The sequence below is a fragment of the Protopterus annectens genome, chromosome 8.part0, assembly GCF_019279795.1.
Source record: "Protopterus annectens isolate FY-2018-M chromosome 8.part0, PAN1.0, whole genome shotgun sequence".
Lineage (NCBI taxonomy): Eukaryota > Metazoa > Chordata > Ceratodontiformes > Protopteridae > Protopterus > Protopterus annectens.
Genome location: NC_056741.1, coordinates 209,940,837 through 209,956,703, shown reverse-complemented (window position 1 = coordinate 209,956,703; position 15,867 = coordinate 209,940,837). Strand labels below are relative to the sequence as shown.

The following is a 15,867-nucleotide window of genomic DNA, read 5'->3' as shown; positions in this document are numbered from 1 at the left end:
GGGCAGATCCTGCCTCTTAAACCTGGTTGATTTCTTTGAAACAGTCACCAAGGCCATTGACGAAGGGAATGTGGTCCACACAGCCTACCTGGACCTCGCAAAAGCCTTCGATACAATACCCCACTAGGGAATTATAGATAAGCTCACCAGCTTAAATATAAACCCCTATGTCACTAGATGGGTTGTAAACTGGCTCAAGGACAGAACCCACATGGTTAGAATTGCTGGAGCCATGTCAGACTCCAAACCAGTTACAAGTGGCGTCCCACAAGGCTCAGTCCTGGGACCTCTCCTGTTCGGTATATATTTCTTGGAGGTACAGGCAAACACGGAAGGACTGTGGCTGACCAAGTTCGCAGATGATTGCAAACTGGACGCTGTAATCGACTCTACAGCCGACACAAATATCCTCCAAAAGGGCCTCATAGAAACAGACAAGTGGTGCCAGAGCCATGGCCTCAAGCTAAACACCAAAAAGTGTATAGTCATCCCCTTTGGCAAAAACAAAGTGCCCACAAATTACCACATAGGTGGTAATCCATTAAGTATGGAAGAAGTAATTAGGGACCTGGGGACCCAAGTTGATAGCAATCTCTTATTTGACAACCACGTGGCCAAAGTGGTTAGAAAAACATTTTATATAGCCCATCTAATCATGAAGGGATTCACATCTAGATCAGGGGAGGTCATCGTGCCTCTTTACTCATCCCTCATCAGGCCCATAATTGAGTACAATGCCCCTTTTGGGATGTACCTTACCAGACACCTGCAGCAACTGAAAAGACCCCAAGAGTACCTCACCAAGAGGATCAAAGGGCTCAAACAGATGCCATATGCTGCCCAGTTAAAGAAACTCCAGCTCTACTCAGTGGCATTCCACCTGCTCAGAGGCGATCTGTGTCTGACGTATAACGCCATGTCCAACCCGGAATTAATGGACATGCTGCACCTCAGAAAATCCAAATCTCATCGAGCTACGCGCTCGAGAGACTTGAACCTCAGCACTGAAATAAATAGGACATGCTGGAGGGACAGATTCATAACCCAGAGGCTCCCTTCACTCTGGAATAAAATCCCAGTCCAGGTTAGGCAGAGTCCCTCACTGACTGTCTTCAAGAGGAATCTTGATGAGTGGATGAGGGATCGTAGGTTTACCCCGGGTATCACTTCTGTGTCACTGTTAGACAGAGGCACAGTATACTAACCTCGAAAAAGGGCATAGCAAAATTAATTTTAAAATGGGTGGCGAAAGCCAAACACACTCTGGCTAGGCTTATAAATGCCCTAGGGCAGATAGCCTCATATGAACTTATGAACCTATTAATCTATGTAGGCTTTACTGAATTCCCACCAGAGACTTTAAACATTTTGGTGTCAAGGAAACAGAAGAAAAAACTAGAGCTGTTTCTTCATGTGAACTCAAGAAAATACAGTATAAATCTGCAGAATTGCCAAGGTGTACAGTGCCTTATGACTAAGGGGGTGGGGGGATAAACCCTGTGAGAATTTCAAGTACTGAGCTGAATCAGTCCTGCAGCCTTAGTCCTGAAAGATTGAAGAAGATGGACAGGATCATGTTAGATCCACATGGTTTTAGTTCTGAAATGAAAGTAGCATGATATCTTCTTAGGCAGGTACTAAAGCAATGCAGGTAACACCCACAACAGTAACACCTGGTTTACTAAAGACATTAAATAATTCTAGAACTACAGAGGTTAAAAATAGCAGAAAATTACTGTAATATCCAAAATACCTTTCTGGAAATACAGAAAGTTGTAAATAGTGAAAAAAAAAAAACAAACTTGCAGCTAATCTCATGAAGAATGACCAAACTGGAATATGTAAAGAGTGTTTTGCGTGGATTAAGCGCCCTGTACCACACATCATAAGGAGTGCTATCCCCCAACTACCACTACTTTATATTTATTTTCACTCAAAAGAAACACAATCTTGGAGTGACAGCACCAATGGAAATTCTGTAAAGCAGATTATGTTGTCATCTCAATGGAAGTGAAAGTCAAGAGTTAGAATAATACAGCAGAGAAGGTGTAGGGGCACAGACGGGGTTATCATTCTCCAAAAGCATTTTTGTAATATACTAGCAACAACTGAGTGAATGATATATCTTCTTTCACTGCCACCGCAGTGTTAGATAGTGATATTTCTGTATTCAACATATGTAGAAAGCTCTTCACTGTTTTGGACTGAAATGCTTGTCCTTGGGTATTACTGATTGTGCTAGCAATTTTTATTTCACCACTTTTATTACTGACATTTATGGTGAGATATGATAGTGAAAACTATCATTTCTGGAAAAAAATCTAGTTTCAAAAGTACTGATAACTTCTGAAAGGTCATATATGTGACGTACATTTTCATGGCTTGATAATCCTTTCAAGGACATCATCGGTAGTTTGGGCATGCAGCCCTGCAGATCACTAAGGAACCTAGCCAAAATCCTCTGTTGTTCCAAAGCACTTTGTGATTAAATGATTTGCTTAGATCACACAGTAGGCAAATGGAGGCTGAGGGAATCAAACTCCAGACTAGTGAAAGCAGGTTATTAATTCATAGCCTTAATTTTCTGCTCTAACTGCCAGACACAAATGAATCTAACCACCTAGTTATTGAACAAAACTCACAGTCTTCAGATCTACCAGCATTAAAAGCAAGAGTGCTGCCTGTTAAGAACAGAGACACTGATAGTGGGATTATAAATTTGCCATCATTGTATTGCCATTGTCTGTTATAAAATCTTACAGATTGATTCAAACTTTTCACATGGTTTCTGGTTTTAGTTTTTCACTGTATAACTGGTTAACATCAGAATGATTACATTTCCTGTGGATCTTCAAGAAAGTTACCATGTTTCTAGACTTTTACATAAACAATAAATGTGTCTGTTTTAGCAAATCAATACAGAAAGTAAGTCACATTGTTTAATACTTACGTCAGCAAACTCACTGGATATGGTAATTTCAAGATAATCCAGTGATTAAAATAGTCTTTCACTGAGTTAGGGAGGATCTTACATAGTAGATCATTGTCAGATCCTTGTTGTTGTAGCTGATCATCACGTATTAAGAAACATAGGTAGTCTGGGAGATAGTCCAGCAGAGTTTCGGCTGCTTGTCCACTTTGCTGTGTTGTTCTCACTCGTTGTGCTAGCTGTGTAATATGACTGATATAAGAGGTTAAGGAACACTGGTGAATTTCATTTCAGCACATACAAAATGCTATGGGCTTACTAGTGTAAACAGCAGATGCTTAATATGTAAAAAAAGACAAAAAAACATGAAGAAACAAATCCAGATGTTTTTTCACAAGGTCATTATCAAAACATGAGCAAAAAATATTATGAATGTGTTATCACTCATGAGTTATGAAGCCTGAATCATCGTGAGAACATAAAAGGCTAGTCTTTCACTCATCCCCCACAAAAATATAACACATTCCATACAAAATCCATGATTTTTATTTATTTACACTTCCCACCAACAAATCTAACAGGCTTCCACTATTTACCCATCTGACCTTATACAGCTATGCCTAAGCCTTCAGTCACATTAATAAAAGAGAAAATTACCCCTCCCATCAATTTAATTCACAACTGTGCCCAATGTGCAGCGCATCCTCCCATAGAATAGTATTTAGGATAATTATTATCACTTTTTATGTACAGATGCAAAGAATTGTCCAGATACTAAAATTCAGTATTCTGCCTTATCCAGCATTTGTGTTCCTAGAACTGTCCATTTTGGGATTGATTCCAGATCAGGTCTCAAACTGCTAAGCTTTTTTTAGTATCAGTATATGCGAAGGTTAACACATTACATCCGAGTGACGCCTTCAGGTGCATCTGCAGTTAACTCCTACTGATATCTCTAGGAGTCAAATATTGCTTGTTCATATTTGTATATATAATTATAAAACCATGCCATGTACAAGGTTTTAAAATATTTTATCTTAAAGCTTACACTGTAACAAACTCAACTGCATTAATGTTTGATCTGTGTCTAGCACAGGTAAATCAATATTAACTGTTGTTTTTATGATATTAATTTATATAGATATAATTTTCACTTTTTTGTAAATATCTCAACAACCAAGTAACTCAGACAGAACTCCTTAGCCTCATATGAAAGCTGTCAGCTAGATTAATAAAATGCTGCTGACAGTATGTGTGACTTGAGTGGTTGCTGAGATATTGTAAGTTATTTACAAAATATTACAAATGTACCTTTGCACCAGGGAAGTAGAAGGCTGTGTAGAACTCTGCTTAAGAGATTTGGGATAAAGCCCTCTTAGGCTGGATTAGGCATTCCCACCTTTTTTATAAGGTTGTTAAGACCTGAGCTGTGTAAGCTACTGCCTTTTTTGCACTAAGCTGTTAATTTGAAAGCAGTGTTCTGGGAGGTAACTGAGGTTCAACATTGTGATCTGCCCTTTTTTATGAATGTGTTGACATCTCTGGCAGTCTGGTGTAATTGAAATGCATTGGCTTGTTTTTATTCATTGTTTACATACATGAATAGGGATGATGAGGTGAGGTCCCTTCCTTAATCAGGTTAAATATTTAGTTTTGTTAATTCTTGTTTGGGAGGTACTGCTGGTTTCATTTTATTGTGATTGGATAGCACCTTGTGCAAGACTCAATTTTTACATTTTGGAAGTCAAGACAAAAATAACGTTAGACTTTATTATGGTTCTCTGGCACAGAATGACAAAGCCCTGACTATCCTTTGGATACCCTGTGTCTGGGAAGTGGCAAGGAAAATTGAAGAGTTGAGCAGGAGTTTGTAAGTTAGTAGTATTTGTCTATTCCAAAACCCAAGGGGATGGATGTACCTTGCAGTATTTAGATCAAAGTGCATCTGTAGTGCAGGCAAGCTGGGGCACCCTGTTTTTGCACAAGAAATGCATGCACACTGCCAGACCACAGCATTAACACAATCACAACTGCCATGGGGAGAGGTTAGGCTAGGGATAGGGAGGGGGATCTTCATGAGTTAGCAGGCTGGCCCACTGCTCAACTTCTGACTCATCTCCAACAGAAATGAAAGGTTTGATGAGGCTCCCATCTCATATATGAATGATTGGGCCTTTAGATTTTTACCCTGCCTGGGGAACAAATGGACCTCTTCATGCCATAGAAGAGATGAGTGATTCAAATGGAAAAAAGAAAGCAGAGCCACTGGGTGAGATAATTGAGATACAAAAAAAATTTCAAACAAGTCCCAAAATGGTCAAAACACTAAAAATCTAAAAGAAATTTGAAAAGAATGGAAAGAACCTGTCTACATCTTAAATTAAAGTTATTAGACAGTTATAGTAAGTGCTTTTATGTCATACAAACAAACTGTAAAAACCTAATCATACTGTATTGCTCACCAACACTTATCAATGACACATAACATGCTGAATATTAGGAGTGGCGGCTTCAGGTTCCTTTTCATGTTGGGACACAATAAGAGCATAGTGGCTAGATGATGCTGGGGCAAATAAGACATGCAGAAATACCCCCACCAAAAAACATTACAATGATAAAGGACTGAATACATGATATATGGTAACAACTTACCTATAATCCAGTGTTAAATATGAAAGACCATTTCCTTGTGAAAAGCAGTATGGTGGCACAGTTGATAGTGTTGTTACCTCACAGTAAGAGGTTTTCCAGTTTGATTCTTGGCTGGGCTGCCTTCTGAGTGGGGTCTGCATGTCCTCCCTGTGTTTGTGTAGGTTTCTTCCAGGTGCTCTGGTTTCCTCCCACATTCCAAAGACGTGCAGTAGGTGGATTGGACACTCTAAATAGGCTATAGGTATGAGTGTGCATGTGAGTATGTGGTGTAGTTGAAAAACTGGGCAGGACTAGCCACCTGGTGGTGTAATTCTTGCCTCTAGATGATTGTCACTATTGAAGTGACACACTAACCCCATGTGTAAAAATAGGAAAAAGGGGTTATGGATGGATGGATTTCCTTATGAAAAAACAGTGAATGCCATGATCTTAAAAATCCTGGCAATATATGGTTTGGATGAAGTGTTGCTATGTTACAGTGTGACATATCAAGGTATAGCTACCAATACCACAGAGGTGAGAAAATGTCATGCATGAAGATATTTTTGCCTCAGTAAAAAGGAAAAAAATCATTAACCCAAATTTAAGAACAGCAAGTCAGAATTATTCTGTTTTGAACTGCATTGTAAGGAATGTATTTTTAAACAAATGCAGCACATTTTGCCAGCATTCAAAATAACACACACATCTTCCCACTGCAGACACTGGTGAATAGCAAAGCAGTTTAAATGGGCTGCCTATTACAATGCCAGAAATAATCTCCAAGATTACTTTATACCAGCAGGACCATTGAGATATAATAACCATACCTGTGTAATGATTCTGATGAATTAAAATAGTCAGGATGCAAAGATATAATGAAATAACTGAGATGTAGTGACAACCATTGTTTATTTATTTATACTTTGTGTTGACCAGGTTAGTTTCACTAGGCCATTGGCCTATTTTCTGGGGAGATCTGAGATGGCATTCATACTGACTAGGGGAAATTTGGCCAGACACCTGGGAATTTCCCCTACTCGTGGTAGTCAAGGAAAGGCTTTGTGTGTTACGCATCATGAATTCCTGTTTCTTGTACAGGCATGCAGACAGCCAGAAGGAACAGGGAGAAAATATGTCTGATTCATCTTTTGCTGGAAATGGAGTGAAAGTTGCTGAAAATATAGTTGAAATGGTAGAATCACTACCAGACATTTTTTTCTGATTATGTGGGTGCAGAAAAAACAGTGACATAGGAAGAAAAGGAGATTGTAGCTGTAACTGAGACGGATTCAGAGGTAAACTTTCAGAGGAGATTGTTTAAAGGAGAGAAAATCAATTGCATAATTACAGTCATCCACTGGGGGGATTATTATTTGGAAGAAATGATAAGCCAAAGTGAGCCAGAAGGTGGAGCAGCAGTTTTATGGAGCGACATCATGGAAAAAAATAGAAAAAGAAAAAGGAGAAGAAGAAACTATGCCAGAAAAAGTTCCAAAGACAAAAACTTATGCACAAACTGTTGGAGAAGGAGCAAAGAAGAAAAAAGAAATAAAAGAAACAAAAAAGTATACAGTACATGTAAACAGTAAAAAAAAAGAAGAAAGTTTGGACAGGTATGAGGTTTGGGACTCTGTCATAGCACCTCTGGGTGTCAAAGCAAAAGAGGTAAGAGCATTTATTTTAATTAATAAAAAGACTTTTTGTGACTTGATATTTGAGACTGGGCAGGCCATGGAAATGAATTTTTTTGGGTGTACATGGAAAAAAAAGTATATATATATATATATATATATATATATATATATATATATAGCCATGGTCAGAATATGTTGTGCAATCTTTTTACAGACAAACAAAAAAGAATAATGATCCAGTTTAGAACTGAAGTTGAAGCAAAAGAACTGAAAGAAGATTTGTTAACTATTGGTAAAGAAGTAATGGACACTACAAAAATGATTGATGAAAGAGGACTATGGACTGGGGAATGGGAATATGAAGTAATGCTGAAAATGGAAAATGATAATGCCATGCATGTATTTAGTATTATTAATGTTCATGGTAATAGGGGTTTTCTGAAATACAGGGGTCAACCAAAGACTTGTTATTTTTTGTGGAAAAATTATTATTTAATCAATGAATGTGACAAAAAATATGTTATTTATGTGGTAAAACAGGGCATAATGCAAAAATGTGATTTAAAGTGCAAAAAATGTGGTGATACTGGTCATTCATGGCTAGAATGTGAAATGAATGTGCAAGAAAATGAAAATGAAGTTATACAGGAGAAAGAGATACAAAGAATGTGTTATACAAGAAAATGTACAAAATGATGTGACTGATAAAGAGATAAGAAAGTAACAAGGAAAAAGAAACAGAGGAGACAAGAGAGAAAGAAGATGATTGGTGCACAGTAAGAAATAGAAAAAACTCAATAAGGAAAAGAGTTAAAGAAAGGAAAAGAAAATTAAAAAAATATAATGTTTAGAGAAAATATGAAATGGAAATGGGTAAACATTTTATTATACTAACTGTTCTTAAAAGCTGAAAATATTAGCTTTAAATGTGATCAGTTTGAAAAATATTAAGAGGAAAATAGGTATAGTACAATGGTGTGCTGCAGTAGATGTACATATTATTGTTTTAGAAAATATCAGATTATTAACAAAGGAAGAAAGAACACAAACTGAAAAACTTTGGAATGGTGCAGTAGTTTGGAACATGGGGAAAGTAACATGCTCAGGCATATGTATATTATGTCAAGAATGCATTCAAATATTAGATGTAACCATAGTGGAATTAGGACGAATTACAATAATAGATTTGAGATGGAAAAATATGTGTATAGAATTATAGCTTTACATGCATATGTAACAAAAAAAGAGAGAGAGAAAGGATGTTTAAAAATATGTTTAAATATGTTTGTATAAATATGGACATTATGGTGGAGGGCAATTTTAATTGCAATTTAAGAAAAAGTAAGAGCAAGTGTGACATTAAAATGGTTAAAGAAATTATGAGAAGTGGAAAGTTAAGTGTATGGGAGAATAACCACTGGACCTACAGACAGAATATATGAAATAATTTAAAAATATGTATTGGAATTGTTTGTTAAAAGAGAAGAAAACTTAGAACAAATTTATAAATTTACTTTCCTGGTAAACAAATGTTAAATAAATAAATAAAGGTGAAAAGTTAAATAATGAAGATAATGAGTAGTTAGAACAAAAATAACTATGAAAGAATTGAATGAAATTCTAAAAGATATTAACATGAATTCTGCAACAGGATTGGATGGAATTGAATATGGTATGTATAAAGAAATGAAAGCATGGCAAAAATATTTTTTATAGAAGTTATGAATGAATGGTTAGAAACTGAAATTAAAGAGAAAAAGATATGCACAGGAGTTATAAAATTTATATTTTAAAAAATGAAATAAGGAGGAGATAAAAAAACTGGAGACATATAAAATTGAATAATATGGATTATAAAATGTTTATGAGAATAGTAACAAAAAGTTTACAAAAACTGGATAAAATATATGACCAAATGTATTCAGAAGAAAAGGAAAAAGAAGCAAGAGTTATTATAGATAATAAAAGAAATAGTTGATGATATCATAAATAAAAATGTAGAAGCAAAGGTTATGATAGGGGATATAAGTAAAGCCTATGATAATATTCAGTATAAATCCTTATGGAGAATACAAGTAATAAAATATGTTTATAAAATGAACTATGTGAAACTAAATGTAAATGGCTGGATTGGGGAAGAAATAAAAATAGAATGTGGAATAAAGCAGGGTCGCCCAGCTAAAAGTGGAAGAAATTAATAAAATGTCACGTAGCGGTGGATACAAAATGATGAAGGAAGTACAACTGCCAATAATGTATAATTGTGCAATGATATTGTATTAATTCTTAAAAATAAAGTATGTATGGAAAAAGTAAATGAAAAATTAAGTACAAATTAAAAAAGTATAAAGAAAGAGAAAAGTAAAGGATTTGGTTTTGAAGGTATGATAGGAGGTATTGAGTTCAGTGAAAGAAACATATAGATATATTTGGAATAATAGTTGGAAGGAATGAATACAGACAACGACAATGGGGTAATGTACTCAAAGAAGTAAAGGATATGACATTTTTGGAAATCATATAGATTTTCATATAGAAAAAAATCACACTTGTTGAACACCATGGTAATAGGAAAAATTGCTTATGTTGCTAACATCTACAGTGGATATAAAAAGTGTACACACCCCTGTTAAAATGCCAGGTTTTTGTGATATATAAAAAATGAGACCACAAAAAATAATTTCAAAACTTTTCCTACCTTTAATGTGACTTACAACCTGTACAGTTCAATTGAAAAACAAACAACTCCATTAAGGGAAAATTATAAAAAACAAAAAATGTACAATTAGCTGCTTGCATAAGTGTGCACACCCTTAAACTAATACTTTGTTGAAGCAGCTTTTGATTTAATTCGAATTTAATTCTAATTCTAACTGAATTGAGCCATAATGATGAGGTATAATAGCTATAAAACGTTTAAAGAATGTAATTTTTTTTATGGAGATTGTCTATTAGAAAATTGCCAGTTAAGGCAAATATGCCATACAAAAAAGCAAGATAGAATATGTAATAAACGTGGAGAGTTTGAGACTACTGGGCAGGTGTTTTTGAAATGTGCACAAAAAGAGGAAGAAGTGAAGAAAATGGATAGAATAATATTTTGTGTTTCATGGACTATATGTAATGAGAGACTAAATGAAATTAAAATCAATGGAAAATGGACTTTGGATAAAAATGTTTTGGTTGTGGATAAAAGAGTGGGGAGGGATTGCTTATAATATGCATAAAGAAATGGGAGATTGGCAAAAATGGTATTTATACAAGTTATGAATGAATGGATGGAAGCAAGGATTATGTACAAAGAAATTTATACAGGGTTTTTAAAATTCATGTGTAAGAAAGGAAATAAAGATGAAATAAAAAATGGAGACCTGTAATGTTAAATAATACAGACTATAAAAGTTTTCTGAGAAAAATAGCTAAAATAGTACAATGTAAAACTGAAAGGTTATATGATCAAAATTTGTTTGGAAGAAAGGGAAAGGGAAGTCAGGATTTGTAGTGGCTAATAAGAAAAGTTATTGTTGCCATTATTAATAAAAAAGTAGAAGTAAATGTTATAATAGGTGATATAAGTAAGGCACATGATAATGTTCAGTATGAAGCATTATGATGAATTTTGTGGGCATATAACATAAGTGACAAAATATTACAAATTATTAAATCAATATATGAAAAAAATGGTTGGATTAGGAAACATATGAAAATAGTGTATGGCATGAAACAAAGATGGTGTAATATTTTCATTAGTCATGAATATAGTAGTTATGGAAATAAATAAAATGACAAGTAATGGAGGATATAAAATGATGAAGGAGATACAAATACCGATAATGCATACTTACGCTGATGACGTAATAATTGCTAAAAATAAATTATGTATGGAAGAAATTAATATAAAAATAAGTATAATATTAAATTAATTGATTTAAGTATAAATAAAGAGAAAAATTAAAGGATTTGGTTATAAAGGTATAATAGGAGTTGTAGAATATAATGAAATATGCATAGATATAGTGGATATAGTATTTGGTAGAAGTGAATATAAACATGAACAATGTAATCAAAGATACGATTGCGTTCTGGAAAACATATAGATTCTCATAAAGAAAGCAGATTTGATAAACACTATAATACTCGGCAAAATAGCCTGTGTTGCAAAATTTACATGATACAGGTGAAGTATGAAAAAGAAGTTATGATGATAAGCTTTTCATATTTCTTGGGTCAAGATTGAACCCTGTAAAGAGAGGAATTTTATATATGAAAGAAGAGTAGGGATCTGGGATTGATAAACCCAATTGTATATGCAGCTTCTTTAAATATGTATAAAGTATTAAAATGCGTTATGAAAGAAAATAAATATTTGGTAGAGACAATAATATATGGTAAATACAAGGAACTTTCGGAAGAAATAGAAATGAAAAAAGTAAAAGTGTTACTAATAAAGAAATGAAAGAGTTTCATAGTAAAATTGTGTTATGGAAACTAAAAAAGAATGTAATAGAAAAGAACAGAAAGGAATGGTATGTTAATATTATGAAATATTTTTATTTTGTTTATTTTAACATTTGTTAACTGAGAAAGTACAACTAGGATAGAGCCTATTTTCAGCAGAGGCCCAGGGAGAAATGCTCCAGGCATATGCCTTTGGAATGTGGGAAGAAACCGGAGTGTCCAGAGGAAACCCAAACAAATGGAGGGAGGACATACAGACTCTGCACAGAAGGCAACCCAGCTGAGAATCAAACTGGAGAACCTCTTGCTGTGAGGTGACATTAACCGCTGCATCACTGTGCCACCTAAATCTCTGGAAAGAGTTAGAAATAAGTGAGAAAAAAGCAATAATGATAAGATATACAAATTATAAATGAATTAAAAAATTTGTGATTTTTTTGTGGAGGTTGCCCATAGGTAAATTACCAGTAAAAGTAAATATGGCATATAAAAGCAAACAGGATAGTATATATCATACATGTAAAGAGTTTGAAACTAAAGAACATGTATTTTTAAAATGTGAAAGAATTCAAGAGTCGTGGAAAGAAATATATAAACATGATTTGGTAAAAGATTACTTGAAATTTGAAATATTAAATATGGATATGATAGAATGTGGTTATTATGGAACAAGATCTTAAGAAAAGGCAAAGTAAATGGACAGAGTTATATTTTATGTAACATGGACAATATGGAACTAGAGACTTAATGAGATCAAATACAAGGAAAATGGACATTGACAAAAATATTGGAGAAAATATGGTTTTGGTTGTGGGTAAAAGGATGGGGGGATACTTAAAAAAAGCTGATGATATATTGAGTGATGTTATTCATCTGTAAATAGTGTAAATATTTGAATATGTAAATATGAAAATAATATGAAGTGTCTGAATGTTTACAAATAAAACAAACTATGCTTTCATTGTGAAGGTGGACATTTTTGTGGTTGCACTTCCTGTTCCTGTTTCTGGTGTGCAGCCTGCTCAGAGAAGCAGGGAGTTAGTTTTAGTAATGGAGTCAAGAGAGGTGTTTTCTGATGATTTGGAGGAGAAGGTGGTGGTTGAGCCTTCAAACTAGATTAAAAAGGTATTGAGAGATAAGAAGAGCAAAGAGAAGGTAGTCAAGCCTTCTATATCTGTGTTTGAGGTCAGAGAACTGAGACTTCTCATGGAGTTCCAGTGGTTGGAAATGATGATAGGAATACAATAGAGTCATCTGTGGATATTTTTGAAACAGTGGAAGTGTGCATATGTAGGGAAAAGGCAGGTGAGCTTTTTGTAGATTCAGAAGAGATTTTCCAGCAGCAGCTACTCCAGGAAGAAAACCAGTGTGATGAGGGATGTATTATTACAACTTTCCATTTAGAAGGGTCACAGGATGTTTTATTAGAGAAATTATGTGAGGAAAGTGAACCTGAGAATGGCAAGAATGTGGCATGGGGAGATAAAATGGACAAAATTCAAAATGAAGAGTTACTTTTGATACAAAAACAAGAGATGGTAAGACAAAAACTTATGCTGATATAATTACAGAAACAGAAAAAATGGGAATATCAGGAAAGGAAACTGTTATGAAACAAAGAAAACAATTATACTGTTAGGATTTTATCCAAGGAAGAAAGAGAAAGAGAAATTTATCAGGCATGGGACAATGTTATTTCACCTTCAGGAACTTTTCTAGCAGAGGTAAGAACTTTCATTCATACAAGCAAAGAAACTTTGTGATATAATCGTAAAAAAAATTATCAAGCAATGAAAATTGCTTGAGTCAATATGAAAATAAAAAAGAGTGTACTCTGTAGGATGCTTATGTAGTTAAATCATTTTTCAGAGAAACTAAGAAAAACTTTCATGTTCAATTTAGAGCAGAAATTGAAAAAGAGACTTTGAAAAGACATTTAAGTAGCAGATGTAAAGATGTATTTGTCATTTCTAAAGTTTTTGACAAGAGAAGATTATGGCCTGAGGGTTGAGATTGCAAAGTTGTACTAAAATGGAAAATGATGAAATCTTTCATATCCCTAGTGTTATAAAAATAGATTGTCAAAATGTGTTGTTAAATATTGTGGTCAACCCAAAACTTGTTTCTACTTTGGAAAATCAGATCACTTTATTACTGATTGTGCAAAAAGGAAATGTTTTATATATGGTGTGACTAGTCATGATGCAAAATGTGTGAGTTAAAATGTTATAAATGCAATAAGGTAGGTCATATGTGGATGGATTGTAAAGAAGGGACAGTAGAAATACATTAAGCTACTGTGTCTCAACACATTCAAAGAGTTATGGAAGTAGTAAGTGAGGGAGAACAGGGGCAAAATCATGCAGACAAAATACAGAAGAAACAGTCAGAAAAAAATGATGATAAAAGTATGACCCAGACACACAATAAAATAATTAAATATAGAAGAAGGAACTCAAGTTAGTGATGAAGATGATATTACTGAAATATAGTAAAAAAAGAAAAAAAAATTACAGATAAAAGACTGAGTGAAAGCGAGAAAGAGAAACATTGCTGGATTAAACATAACCGAAAAAAGAAAGAAAATGGGTAAAGGTTTTATTAGTTTTCCTTAGAACATTTTCATAAATAGAAATAATAGTAATTGCAGGATATTAGCACTGAATGTTTTTAGAGCATAGTTAGAAGACTAGCTTTCATAGACTACTGTTAAAACATGTGATAGTGATATCATTATACTAGAAGATACAAGCTTTTTAATGAAAGAAGAAAGATTTCAAACAGAATGTCTATGGGATAATGAGATATTCTGGAATTTAGGACAAGATTTATGTTTGGAAATAGCAGTACTTATGAAAAAGACAGTTAAGATGCTTGATGTTACTATAACTTTAATGGCTAGGATTATAGTTATTGATGTTAGAAGGAGAGATATAGTATATAGAATAATTGCATTATATGCATATGTAACAAGCAAAGAGAAGATATATTTGCCTTAATATTGAATTATACTATTAATATAGGAGTTAGTAGGAAACTTCAGTTCTAACTTGAGAAACAAAAAAGAAAGGGAATGGTGTAAACAAGTTATAGAAATTATGAGATGCGGAAAGTTAAGACTGTGGAAGAACAATTCATAGACATAGAGTAGAGTAATATATAGAACACAGTTCGACTATTTTATGTTTTTGGAAGGATGTGAAATAAAAAAATGAAGGTACATTAGACACAGGTTTTTCAGACCATAAAGCTACCTGGATAGAATTCAGTGATAAAGTTATAAATGCTAAGATAGGAAAATGTTTAAAAAGAATTACTGAAGTAGTGTGGGTGAGTGAGGGAAAAAAAAAGAAAGTTAGAATTATAAGAATATTTCATAAGTATCTGGCAGTTCTATAAAATTTGGTCTGAATGGTGGATGTCTTTTAAAAGTAAATATAAAAAATGTTATCAAGGATGGCAAGTTAAAAAGAGAAAGGAAGTGAAAAAGAGTTATAGTAAGTTAAGTGAAGAACTTAAAATGCACAAAGAACTGAATATTAATATTTTAAGAAAGAACAAGAATGATATGCAATGAATAAAAAAAATCTGTTCTAGAAACAAAGATATTTCTTACAAGTAGAAAAGAAGAGACAGCTCCTTATTTAAATAAAATAGTTAAGGAAGATACTATAATGAGAGAATTAATAGACAAAAAATGGATAGTACAGAAAGACCAAAGAAATATAATGTGTATTATTGTATAATATATAAAATATTTATTTAAAGATGTTATTAAAAAACAAAGGATATCATGGAAAGTATTTTTTCCTAAGCAAGAAAATATAGATTTGGAAAAATATAAGACAAATAAATATGCATACAGGAGTGGGGCTGGATGGCTCAGAATATCAAATGTATAAGAACATGACAGTAAGTCAAAATATGTATTTCATATAAGTATTAAACAAATGGTTTAATGAAGGATTTAAATATTAGGAATTATATAATGGAATTTTTAATTTTTTTGTATGGAAAAAAAGGTGAGAGAAAATATATAAGAAATTGGAGACCTGTTGTTTTGAATAATACTGATTATAAAATCTTTATGAAAATACCACAGAAAATAATGGAATCAAAACTTAAGAATATTCTATTATATTCAATATATAAAATTAAAGGAAAAGGATGTCAAGAATTATTACTGATCTTTAGAGAAATTGTAGATGACAT

General features: G+C 33.4%; 1 protein-coding gene across 1 annotated transcript in view; it reads right to left on the bottom strand.

Annotated features, from left to right (window-relative positions):
- LOC122808192 (guanylate-binding protein 2-like) overlaps positions 1-15,867 on the bottom strand; it is a 994,936-nt gene that overhangs the window by 640,791 nt on the left and 338,278 nt on the right. The window contains exon 3 of the mRNA XM_044079160.1: positions 2,951-3,181. Coding sequence (XP_043935095.1) covers positions 2,951-3,181 — 231 coding nt within the window. The remainder of the gene's footprint in view (positions 1-2,950; positions 3,182-15,867) is intronic.